General features: G+C 50.7%; 2 protein-coding genes across 2 annotated transcripts; one reads left to right on the top strand and one right to left on the bottom strand.

The window, feature by feature from the left end:
• Positions 1-2664: 2664 nt before the first annotated feature.
• EsH8_V_001133 (cytochrome P450) lies at positions 2665-4211 on the bottom strand (the record flags this gene model as incomplete). Its single annotated transcript, XM_083273649.1, has 5 exons — positions 2665-2853; positions 2908-3045; positions 3099-3713; positions 3763-4020; positions 4080-4211. 5 exons carry the CDS (start codon positions 4209-4211, stop codon positions 2665-2667), a joined length of 1332 nt encoding a protein of 443 aa, XP_083126364.1.
• Positions 4212-9337: 5126 nt separating this feature from the next.
• EsH8_V_001132 (uncharacterized protein) lies at positions 9338-9931 on the top strand (the record flags this gene model as incomplete). The annotated part of the gene is made up of 2 exons (XM_083273648.1): positions 9338-9423; positions 9487-9931. 2 exons carry the CDS (start codon positions 9338-9340, stop codon positions 9929-9931), a joined length of 531 nt encoding a protein of 176 aa, XP_083126363.1.
• Positions 9932-13312: the final 3381 nt, after the last annotated feature.

Here is a 13312-nt window from a genome sequence, read left to right as displayed (position 1 = left end):
CATCGAGTCATCAGGTCGAGCGAAGCCAAGCTCCGATTGTTGACAATGCCAGCTCCGGCTGTCTTCGAACTCCGACACTCCAGAACCTGCCGAAGCTGGGCCTCCGCAGTCACATTGGAACGATACCCTGAACCCCCCCAGCCTCCCCAAAACCCCCCCTCTCTCTCTTCGTATCAAAGGGTAGATTAGATGTCTAGGCACTTATGGCATCAACCCTGGGGTTAGTATGAGATGCTGACGTGGAAGTCGGGCACAAGGCTAAGGTCAGGAACATAATCTAGACTATCGATAGCCTTTCAACCTCATAGGTCACAGGTCGCAGTGCAACATGTTATAGGACCTCAATATGCCACTCTTGCTTCACGCCATATGCTACTAATATTCGTCGGCCGTCCTGGATGTGCGATGATGTGCTTGCGGCGCGGGTGAATTGCATTTCACGCCACGTCGACGGCGCTTGCAAGAAACGTGTGTGGTGATTGGGTTGGTTGCCTAAATGCCTCGGAAAGACAGCTGAGCAAACCCCCCAACCTCCCAGTACAAGCAACAATCTTTGGCCTCCTCTCCACGAAACGCGCTACACAACACTTCCTCGAGTTGTCCCGCGAGTTGTTGCATGACGCATATTGAATTCCGCTGTCTCAAGGATAGGATTGGACACCCCTACTGATTGGGTAAGCTATACCCCCATTGCACCAACCCGGGGGCAGTGTGTACTGTCCTGGGCTATCTCTACCAGCAGATGACGAGAATGTCTTTGTTGTTACGACCCTGGTACTTTGGGTAGAGGTGGTTGCTATGGTCTCCTAGGGGCTGTTATTTAAGCTGCGCAACGTTGTGCCTCGAAGACTTTGGCACACTCACATCACAGACAACTGCTTGATCCGCGAGTAAACTCTCAGCCCGAACACTGGGCCAGCTTGAAGAGCCATATTTCGCAAACCCACTAGTATACGAGCATTTATTTTCATTTCGGCCGAAGCTTCATGGACACGCTATCTAGGCAGTCCGTCTTCAACGGGTACGAGGTTGCCACTCCCACAATGATGAGCGTTATGATAGGATGATGAACTAGAAATGTACTGACTGGATGATTGTAGCCATGCCGCGCCGAAAGTACAGCACAGGCATTCGACAGGTCAATCGCAGATGACACTTGGGCAGCGACGATTATCCATGTACCAAAACCAACCATTATCCGACGAAGGGAGCGTCTATGGCTTCTCGTACCAGAGCGCCAATTCAGTTGCGGCCATGGTGCAACACCAAGCCAGAGTCGCCGGGAAGGTAGAGATGGCAATGGGCCAGTTCGGCGCGTGCAGTCCGTAGGCATACTTCATGTTTAACGACGAGCGGTGGTCCTTTTAACACGGCTGAATACAACGACTTAGGAGACTTTGCTTGACGCGAGGTAGTTTTCGAGACGATTTGAGGTCCCCCGTAAATCATGAGGGGGGGTGCTGGCCGCCCTTTCTCGGTCGCGTGCTTATGTTGTTGATGTTCCTTGGTTTTGTTGTGATCTCCAGAGCAACGAGAGTAATCAAGTGTTGTACATGGTTTTGAAGGTGTTCACAAAGAAACAAAAAAGTATGCCAATTTGAGTTCACATCTATAATGCCAGTTTGATCGTCCTATCTTAATCTTAATTTTTCCCTTGTCCGAGCCTTTCCAGCTCGCACATTCGTGCCGCGGATCTCGCCAGCATCCTCTCCCTGGTTTTTCGGTCGCGCCTCTTGCTCGCCGCCATGCTCATATCAACCATGACCAGCGTCCGGGGCTTGTTATGCCACCCAGCCCACTTATTTTCAACGCAAATACGCAATGGTCCAGGGACGAGGTATAGAACGGCTAGCTTCGTCTCGGGCGGCCGCGACGGGTTGCACCCGACCTTTCCAAGGACGTTTAGGGGCGTATCACGCATACCTATAAGCCACAGGTGGACTGCAGAAACATACTTGTGGATCGTAAGAAACGCCCCGCTAGCCGTCATCCCGAGCTGGATGTCTTTAGCCCGCAACCGCCGGGGGTCGTTTTTCGTGTCGATACAGTCGCGGTGAAGCTCGGCCTAAAGCTGTTCCCACTCGTCGATGCAGCTAATCCTGAGGTTAACGGGCAGGATCCGGGTCTCCATGATAGACTCTTGTGATACGGGGTGCCAGCTCGACGCGGCAGGGTGAAAGTAAGGTTACATAGTGGCGCCTGGCTCGTAACACTGACTAGGCGCGGCCTGGATCGCGTTCTCGAGAGTGTCATTGAGCATCTATAAGAGTCGCTTGCAGGTTACTGATACTTGTATGAAATGGTTCGTTCGAGATTACCGGGATTACCTCCATGAAGCTGGTAACGGATAGGCTGGCTGTGTCCATGATTGGAGGTTGTGTGTAGTCTGTTTTGATTGAAGTAAGATTGAAGTGAGGTGGCCTACGGATGGACGAGGCAGGAAGAGAAGGGGGATCACGACCGTTTCCCATTGGGTAAGAATCAGCTGACTTATTCCGTCAAATCAAAAGTCAGGTACGGCACGGTACGGTCACTAGTCATATTCTTGTAAGGTGATGGCTTTAAACATCCTCCCCGTGATCCACTTGTACGATTGCACTGCAAACTCTCCAAATGCCCGTCGTAACACCCTCAATCCCCAATCTAGCGAGTCGGCCGCGGAGCTCAGCATGATCCCCTCTTCTTCACTCTAACGAAAAAGTCTCGAGGCTTCACAAACCAGTAATTGGTGCAACGCCAGTCATCCTCCTTCTCTAGTATGACGTCAAAGTTCTGCACGACTCTGGGAATGGCTTTGAACACCTCCAGCAAGCTGATGTTCTTGCCGATGCAGGTGCGCGAGCCCTGGCCAAACTTGAGACTTTTATCAGCTTCGTGTTCAACATGGTGCTTTACGGATATACTTACAGCGAAGAAGTACGATTCCATGGCGCTCTTTTGCTCCTTGCTTGAGTCGATCCATCGTTCCGGTCGGAACTCATCTGCATCGTGTCCGAAGACCTCCTTATTGTGATGAGCTATCCAGGCGTTGATGCCAACAACATTCTGCAGTAGCATTAGCATCATCAACTACCAAGAAAGAAAATTAATTCACTCACCCCTGCAGGAAAGAAGATTCCTGCCAGCTGTCTGCCGCCCTCGGGGACCACACGCGGCATAGTGAGCCCCGTGGCAGGGTGTAGTCTGAGACTCTCCTTGACCACAGCCTGGAGGTACGGCAATGCTTGAGATTCTCTGAAAGTGATTGGGTTCGAGATTGACCCCTCGGCCTCGGCGTCGTCCAGCTCCTTCCGCAATTTCTGCAACGTGCTCGGGTTCTTGCAGAGGTAGTACATGATGGCGCTGAGCGAGATGGCCGTAGTATCTGATCCAGCCGCGATGTTAGTATTGCCGGTAGTCACAATAGACGCATCATCGATGGATTCAGGTCGCTCTCTCTGGGCCTGGACGAGCTTGGAAATGAAATCTTGAGGTCCCTCCTTGGGCTTCTCCTCAGTACGGCTAGCCACCACCTGCTCGGTTGCGAACTTGGCTAAGAACGCATTTCCCTTTGGCTCTTTGCCTGAGCCGATGTACTTGAGCATCGTGAATAAGTAGGAGGACAGCCACGGGTAGACACCGACTAGAGTGCTAAACGTCAGGGTTTCTTCAAGCGCCTTCATGACTCCTCGACCATCGTCGCCGGCGTCAAGACATCCGAATCGCTTAGAGAACTGCGGTTGATCAGTAAAATTCGGTTTTATTTTGACAAGTTCGTCTCACTGTAATCTTGCCAATGACATCGAGGGCATAGCATTGGAACCAATGTCCAAGATCAATCACGCGACCCTCGGCGGAAAATTCGGAAAATCGTTGGGCAAAGATTTCGGTGCACTCATCAACATATGGTTCGTACGAGACCATGTTGGACATTGAGTAAACATTGGCAACTTGTCGGCGCATACTGGCGTGGACTTTCGGGTTCAACTCGTTGAAGAGGTTGTTCTGGGCGGGGTTGCCCCATGGGATGTACCAATCATTCTGAAGAAGCAATCAATTAGCCTGTTTGAAGCTTGATCTCGAATACTAGTTGAGGTCACCTTGGCGAAATGGCTGCCATGGCCGTAGATAGTTTTCGCTGCGTCAACACTGTCGATGCTGTATTGACCAGGGGCTACCCGGACAACAGGACCTGTTGTATAAATGTAGCAATCAGCAATCGGTTCGTCCATGATAATCAATGAGTAACTGCCTAGATACCATATTTTTTATGTAGCTCGCTGCTGGTCTTCTCGTAGTCGGCGCGGCAGTATTGACGGAACATCCAAAGTCGCGTAAATCTAGCGAGGAAGGGCCCCGGAATATGTCTCAGAGGATCTCGAACGGCGAAAAAAATTCGATACAGAAATACTGCTAATAATGCGAAAGGGATCACCGACCACCATGGCGGCAGTGGTTTCCCCTCCAAGGCATGGAGTGGTAGAATCATGATGCAAGTTGTGGTTTGGAAGTAAATGCGAGATTGCATGAACTGCCACACCAACGACGACGGCTGACAGAAGTCATTATATCTGCCATCCAAACCTTGACATCATAGTGCCCGGGAAGATTTATTTGATAATCTGGGGAGAGATCGTGGGGCAGATCTCGGCGTCGGCACTTGTACATTTCCCTAACTCCCCGCCGACACCCCGATGGGGAACAGTACGCGTCCAGCATGGTTTCCCCACCCCCACAACAAGTCCCGAAAGCTGCATCAACATGATTCATTGACAAACAGGTTGAAGATCCTCGTGGCTTTGATTGGCTTAATGGAGCTATACCCTGCCAAATCACTGGTTGCGATGCATGAAACAAGATGCGGCGGCTCCCACCATGCGAAGCAACGGCATGGTTGAACTCGGAGTCCGCCTGATTTTGGCCGGCCGTCAATAAGAATCGAGTATCGCGAAGCCGACCTCCACCACACCGGAATGAAAGACGCGGATCGCCCGGGATGACGGGAACTAAGTGGGTCGTCTTACTGACTCGCGCTTCGCCCAGTTCTAATGTCTGCCGTCGGAGACTGTTTGTCCTTTCTACACCTCCACACGATCTCCCGAGACCGTTGACGAGATGAACAGCGAATCTCGTAGCTTACGTTGCAAATACTGCGATGAGGCGTTCAAGAGGAAAGAGCATCTCGACCGCCACCTTCGACGTCATCTGGGCTCGAAACCTTTCCAATGCTCGGTTTGCCTGAAAGCCTTCTCTCGGAAGTATGTCGCGCCACGGTTTATTCAAGCCGGTAGCTAACCTGAGGCTCCCAGAGACGTCCTGAATCGACATCTTGCAACTCATGAGTTGAGCTCCGCGAATCCTTCGTCACCAAGGCGAACCGGCAAGAAACCGCAAGCGTGCTTTTCATGTTCAAAGGCAAAACAGCGTTGCTCCAAAGGAAAGCCTTGTCGCTCATGCGCAAGCAAGGGCATCAGCTGCCGTTACCCGGCCGATGGAGGTGCCTCCGATGGGGTAGCGACCCCCAGCGGCCAGTCCGACGGTTCCGAAAGACCGGCATTTGACGCCGGGGAACAACGCACTTTGCCCGATGCATCTTCCTCTGCAACGGCCACAATGCCGACAGACGCCCAATACGAACGCCTCGTACCTGCCGCAGAAACCCATGTAACTCTAAACGAGCCTGGGACGAACATCAACGCCGAAGTCAACCCGATGCCGAATTATGGTATGGCAGCGCCTCCAGTTAGACAGCCAATCAACGTCGTATCCGAGTCCGAACCTTTCTCCACATCTATAAATCCCATCGGGGTCGAAAGTACGCATGCCTTGAACTCGGCATTTGTCTCCTTCAACCAGTCTTTCCTATGGTCTTTCAACCAAGACCTCTGGGGTCACGAGCTCCCTGGGCCCGTGCAATCGTCTGCGGAGGATAACAGCGGAGCATTCATTCAGGAAGATCAATCAGCAGTCGCCGTACATCATGGTCCAGCCTTCGTTTCCACCCAAAGCGCACAGTCTGGTGCTTTTTGCGAGGATAGTCCCTCGTTCCCACCACTGGAACCGAATGATGAGAATGTATTACTCGCAGAGGACTTTTGCCATGTTAGTAAGATCAATGGCCACGAAAAGTTGGTGAATTTCTTTCAGGAACAGAAGCCACCCGGCGACGGAGTGTTTCCCGAGGCGAGAGTGATTCACACATTCGTTCAGCTCTACTACGAGTACTTTGATTACCAGTTTCCCTGCATTCACCCAACGGTGCTCGCGAATGGCGACGAGTCGTGGGTCTCTCTTCTCGCCGTTGCAGCCGTCGGCTCACAGTACTCCTCCATCTCGAACTCTGAGCAGTACCATAAAGGATTACAGGAGCTTCTTCATCGAGCGGTGGCGGCCTACGTAAGTTGATATACCAAGGACTGCTGGCGACCGTGCTGACCAGGCATAGAAACCGGAGCCATACCGAAGCCCAAGTTTACAAATAGTCCAGAGCACGCTTCTCAGCTTGGTGTGCCTGCAGTTCTCGGGATCTCAACGGAGGTCCATGAGAGCGGAATGGCAAAGAAGCCAACTGATATCCTTGTGTCGCTTCGTAGTCAGCCTTCGGCGCAGGGGGTCCAGCGAACCGAATCCCGCTCCCGACCACGAACAAGACTGGAGCGGCTGGCTTGCCGCCGAGTCACGGGTTCGACTGGTTCATTGTCTCTACAGTGAGTTGACGCTAATCGACCCGGATTCAAACATTTAAGTCTGACAACCTCAACAGAACTAGAATGCCTTCAGCTTACTTTCTTGAGCCTGCCGCCGATTTACAAGCTTCATGAACTTACCGATAGATTCCCTGCACATGAAAACGTCTGGGGATGTCAAGACTCCGAAAGCTGGCGAGAGAAGAGTCAGTCCCCAGAAGGTACTGCCCCCCCCCCCCCCCCAAATCTCATCTTAAACCTCGCTAAGAAGTCCACATTACAGTGAGAGCAGCATGTCACATCGGATTAGACCTCTCAAACAAGCATGAAGCAATCGCGAAAATGGGATCATTCGCTCGACAAATGCACATGCTTAGCCTCTACACAGAGGAAACGGTTCTACACTACCAGCTGTTGTCTCCTCTATGGAAGACACTGATGACAGGGATGTCCAACCCCGTGGATACCCAGACAAACATCAACACCTTGCTCACAAACGCTGCGACATCTGTGAATGATGCGTTCCAGATATTATGGGAGAGATCCAGCTCAAAACCGGAATCACCAGAGACCTGTGCATTGCTCACGTACTATCATGTTCTGTCCATCCTGCGGCACGTGCCGCTTCGAAAGCTCTACGAGTTCTCCGGATGGCAGGTCACAGATGCCCAAACTGAAGCGGCGCGAGATTATCTACAGAAATGGATGCGAAACAAGCCCTCTGAGGCTCGGAGATGTTTCTGGCATGCGGCAGCGGTCTTCAGGATCCTTAGAAACAAGACACACTTTGCATGCGACAGCCCTTTTTGCCATTTGGTGGTCACTATTTACATCTGGGCCTTTGACCAGTTTGCGCAACTCAAAGAAGGCATGTCGCCTGATGATACGACCACTTGTGTTGGGGTAGATCGACCAACGAGAGTTGATCTCCTGCAAGATAAACAGGACATTGAGGCTTGGCTGGAGAGTGGAAGCTCTGGTGTTCATATCACGGGCGTAGGGGTTCTGAAGAGCACCAAGAGTAGCGCCCGGTTGATCTCCGAGTGTCAGAGGATTCTTCTGTCTGCCAGTGGCTGGCCATCGTTGTGTCGTTTCCTGGCTGGGGCTTGGGAACGGGTTTCTGCGGGTGGTCGGCCTCACGACTGGAGTGAAGCGTAAGACGCATTTGAACTTCATTGGTTTTGTCTCTCAGCTCGCTCCGTTGCGTCCAGATTAAATTTGAAATTTGGGCTCAAGCCACCCAGAAATTACCTCGGGCTCGTCAATGAGCTTTAAGCTCTGGGCTAGTTCAACAACTGGTACCTGTCAAAGCGTCTTGGGCCCGTTCGCGCCGCGCCCTGCGTTCGAAGTTTTCTGAATCGCATGATAGACTGCAATCTTCCCTAGATTTCATGTCTATAAATATTCAATCGGCGCTCTAATTAGCTCAAAATATGTTGCAAGGAAGTTTTTAAGACCTCTTTCCTAATTTAGGCTAATTTTAACGGTCAAATCGATGTGATCTTCCCAACTAATGTTATGCATGTCCCTTTCTGAATCGGTGACTAAGGCAGGGTCCAATAAGCAAGGTCTCAGTCCTATCTCTTCACCATGAAATATGTAGTTTTAATGTAATCAGTGAGAAAATCCCCTGACGTCCACGATAATTCGACCCTGAAACAAGTCGGATGGGTCCGTAGAAGGCACTGGGACAAGAAAAAACGATATCCCTCTCAGCAAACAGGGCGCCTCTCACATCTCTGATAGTAACGAGTCGCTTTTGACAGCAAAGCCCAGAGGCCAAGTCAATCAAAGAAGCCCTAAAGCCTGTAACCTGGTCTTTTTTAGCAACAGGTTATGTGCTTGTAGGTTACACTAAAATGTCCATGTCTCGGTGTTAGGCCCCGACTAATGATGAAAAGCCAATGCCAGGCCTGTTTCCCCTGTCTAAAACCCGTTGTACCAGAGCTTGGTCAGGGGGTACGAGACGCCCAGGTTCGCCACAAGAACATCGTGGCGTTTTACTCCTGGCAATCGGCAACTGTTTGCTGGAAATAACCGATCAGTGCCATAACTACCGGATATTCATGGGGCCGGACTGTTGCAGCGTCGTCGCAACGTTCTGGCGTACAGGCAGCAGTACAGAAAGCGTAAAGGCCCTCTGGAAGAACCACTACTACTATGCAGCTGCATACAAATGAAAGAGAAGCATTAGGATTACTGGAAGACATCGCAGCATTAGCTAGGGCGTGATCAGCTCGATTATTATAATCCCAAAACTGAGCCACAGTCAGCAGAAAAACAGTGGAAATAGCTTTTTGGTCAGCACTATACCGTATTGAGCCTAAGTTCCTTTGCACAGCTCAAAACACGGCTTGATGAAGCTTTCCGGGAGCTGCTGGTGCTGCAAGCCACCGTACCACACTAGATTCTAGCTGAAAACCTTAGCGTGATAGGTTCAGTGGTGATGCCAGGTAACACAATGTAGGGGTAAATGATGGTATCGCCATGTATCCCTTTAAAAGTGGAGTAAAATTGAGTGTTATCAGACTTGACGAAAATGAGCAGTCAGCATTCAATGGGATAAAACCTAAAAGTCCCCTTCTTTGATCTTTGTTTTCCGACATCGTCTTAGCCAACGCGTTGTAGGTTTGATTTTGTTTCATCTTCCTCTGTGCCCTCCATCCGCCATCATGGGTAAAGCCTGCAAAAAGTCGCCGATCAAGACGGCGATGAAATGCTTCGTCGGGGCATGGGGCTTTATCAACTCAACGTTGGTGTAAGTCACATTCGTTGATCCCATGGCCCTGATGGTCGACGAAGTTGCTCACGTACATTGCAGCAACACCACTTCCGGCGATATCATAACACAGGATTGGGCATACCCTGTCCCGTCCGGCATGTCTCTGTTCACGCCAAACGGCTACACTGCCCTGCTGGTCACCGCAAATGACACGACTCGACCTGACCTGCGACCTAAGGGGCTGGATCAAAGCAACCCAAGCTCATCGCCCGACTCGGAGTGGGCCAAGATCGGCAAGTACAGCGTCGCCGGCGCTGGGCCGTTTCACCTTTCCAATGTAACGGGCGAGAAGGGGCCAGCGGGTCCAGAAGGCGTGCAAACCGGAGAGTTCCTGACGTCTACGCTCCCGGCTCGCCTTGGTCCCTACCAGTTCACCTTCAAGTTTTACAACGACTGCTCAGCCTGGAATCTTCATCAGGATGTTGGGGCTGGGCTCCAGAGGGTTGCGTGGTACCATAAACTTCCTGATCAGGATGAAGACTAAAGTCCTCGTGTTCAAACCCGTGGGCTTAATTAGGGCGTTGTAAATGAATTGTGGTCTACAAATTCGGGTGTAGAAGCAACAGAAATATTTATGTTCGCACTAGGTCGTTCGCTGGGACCGGAAATGAGACCGATTAACGTTTTGGAACACAGCTACTGGAGGCGTGCACTATGTTTAATACTACAGCCGAGGGACGACAGAGATGATAGGGATAATATGAAAGATACATTTACACGACAGCGACAATATGGACATACGCCGTACATCTGTTGAATACAGATTAGCCTTGGAGAGTGGATCTCCGGCCCAAGTGCTGACATAACCACAGTCTTACTTCCAACAGCAACTTACTTGACTCGTCCTAACCCGACTATCCCCAATGCTTAATATTCCTTTCCTCTAAGTTTGCCAGATGCCGCTATATACAAGTCGGAAATGTTGTTAAGCATGGCGGACCTTGAGAGAGGCACGACTAGATGGAGCTGCTTCTCGTGACATCATCATTGTCCCACGCTTCTCCGTGCTGAGTGCTGTCTAATACCAGAACTCACGCATACATAGTCCGACGTGCAGATCAACCAGAGAAGCTGGATATTGTGCATGGCTGCAACCAAGAATTGTCGTTTGGGGTTCATTCTCCAGGCTTGGGGTCCCCGGTGGTATTGATGATGTGCAGTTGGTGGTCAAAAGTCTGGGCCCAGCGGCCCCACAGCAGGCAGGCTTCCTTGTCGACACCACCACGATGTAATGGACGGATTCCTCAAGCAAGAATAATAGTGTACTGGCCTATATGATACGGAACTGAAGCCAAGAGTCCAGAGATCATCATCACGTATGTCTTGAGCGAAGACGTGATATATCTAACAGGCGGAGCGTACGTAGTGTGCTGAGAGTGGAGTCAACATGCATCCGTAAGATGGGACCGGATTGCATTGATTGGTTGGAGGGGGGAGCAGTCACCACCACAAAGTTACCCCGCCTCTCTCAATGATTACTCTTTCTTGCAGATCAACACATAACGCACACTACCTAATAAATCTCTTATCCAGCTGATATCGTCAGCGACCTGACGATGGAACTTCCGGTGGACCTAGCTCTTTGCCAAGGGTGTTGCAGTCTTGATCTGGACAAGGTGTTTGCAGGACACTATGAGACGCCACAAGTTGTCACGAAGCTACCCGACGTTCCTCGCGACATGCTATCGAGCGCATGCCCTTTATGTCGCTTGTTGGCAGAGGCAGTTCACATGCCTTTCTCAGACAGTTCACTTGCATCGTACCACGAAACATGCTATCTTTGCAATAATGTCGATACGGAAATGAAACTAGACGAGGGATATTACCTTTTTGCAGATCGAGTTTGTCGTACCCAGTGGGAGGGTATTGGCCATTCATCAGTGATAGGTTACCTCGGCGCTGTTTTACCAACATCAATTGGCGACGGGACAACGTTTTTCAAATCCAACATCAAGAGCGCCAAGTCTATCACTGTCGCAGAAAGAGCCGTGCATTCGCCAGCAATATCCGTGATGCAGACAGCTACAGAGGGCTTCATCGCTTTGAAGGTAGGGAAAATGAAGGAGGGAAAGAGCATTGCTAGTTACTTGGGGAGCATCTATCCAGCTTTTAACTCCGAGTCGAAGCCAGCACCAGCCAGACTAGTGCGACCCGACATCGACTGGGAGCTACTGCGATCTTTCCTGCAAACCTGTCAAGAGTCTCATAATGCGTGCCTTCCAACCAAAGCGTGCATTGATATAGCCGGTTTTCGATTGATCAACTGCATCACGGGACGCCTTGAGCCAGCTACAGCCGACGGGTCTTACGTAGCGCTGAGCTATGTCTGGGGTCAACCCGACAAGTCGAATGATTTTAAGCCATCCTTGGATGATGACTTGACCCGCGCGCCATTGGTCATTCTAGACGCAATGATTGCTGTCAAAGAAATGGGTTTAGTTTACCTTTGGGTCGATAGGTATGTTAAGGCTTCGATAGCGGTCAGAGGGATGGAATGCTGACAACCCAGATGTTGCATTAAACAAGACGATATTGAAATTCTCGACGACCATTTATCCAAAATGCATCTCATCTATCAACAAGCTGTGTTCACCATAATTGCGGCCGCGGGAACCGATTCTGCTTATGGACTGCCGGGCGTCTCGATGAGAACACGGCGACCGCAGGCTCATGCAACAGTCGAGGATCGTCTTCTGGTGTCCGCTCTAGAGCCATATACAGAAAACTCAAAGAATGTCAAATGGAATACCAGAGCATGGACGTGAGTGATGCAACCTTGATTTTTCGTACGACTGAATCTGACGGTTTACAACCACAGGTATCAAGAGGGGGTGTTCTCGGCCAGACAACTCATCTTTGGCACCCACCAAGTTACATTCAGGTGTACAGAAGGCAAGTCATGTGAGAGCCTCACCAGCCCACTGAAAGTTGGCGCATTCCCAAAAGGTCAAAATGGCGCTCGCAGCCGTTCAGTATGGGAGCATATCACGCAGTACTCGCAGAGAGAACTCACTTTCGACAGCGACGTACTAAATGCCATAACTGCCATGTTCCGCGCATATAACAATAAAAATGGCGAGGTCGCTTTTCAGGCATGGGGTATTCCATTCGCGGGCTGCCTGAGCGCCTTGAATGGCCTATCGCCTGGCCCCTTGAAACGAGCGATATTCTCTTCAGAACAAGCTATTTTCGGATACAGCCTAGCATGGTACTCGACACACAGCAGTCTTCGAAGACGCTGCGACTTACCGACCTGGTCTTGGGCATCTTGTAACGGAAGTGTTGGATTTATGAGTCTACCTTTTGGCACCCCGGACAGTGCAGTGATACCAGATCCGGAAGTCGACATTTGGCTCGAATATAACGATGGCGAGCTTGCACCCTTAGCCAATTACCTGTCGCATGGGTCAACATCTCAACCCTCGCAATATCTTCACATTGAAGCATGGTCGGTTCGTAGTGGTTTGACGTTTCATCCTGACGAAGGCCGAGTGACCATAGATGTCGGCGACGAGAAGTACCACCTTACAGCGAACATTTCCATGGACACCTTACCGGACGAGCATGATCAAAAACCGGTTCGCGATGTCTTGATGGGGAAAGAGGGATGGGAGGCCATTGTTGTTTACTTCTCGCCTGAAGACAACAATGACTCAGTACAGCCTTTTATTATAACTCTCGTGAGGATTGATGACCCCATCAAACCACATGATGACGTTTTTGAACGGATCGGTCATATTACAGACCTAAGGTTAGAGAAGATCTCCAAGAAGGCGGAAATATCTGTTCAAAACTTTACGCATGATGTCTTGGGTAGAGAGGGAATTCCGATTGTAGAGCCGGAGACCTCTCCTCAAACCGTGGG

The sequence above is a fragment of the Colletotrichum jinshuiense genome, chromosome 5 (genome assembly GCF_051148585.1).
Source record: "Colletotrichum jinshuiense chromosome 5, complete sequence".
Lineage (NCBI taxonomy): Eukaryota > Fungi > Ascomycota > Sordariomycetes > Glomerellales > Glomerellaceae > Colletotrichum > Colletotrichum jinshuiense.
Note: the sequence above shows the minus strand (reverse complement) of the source record. Positions and strands in the feature narration are given on the sequence as shown.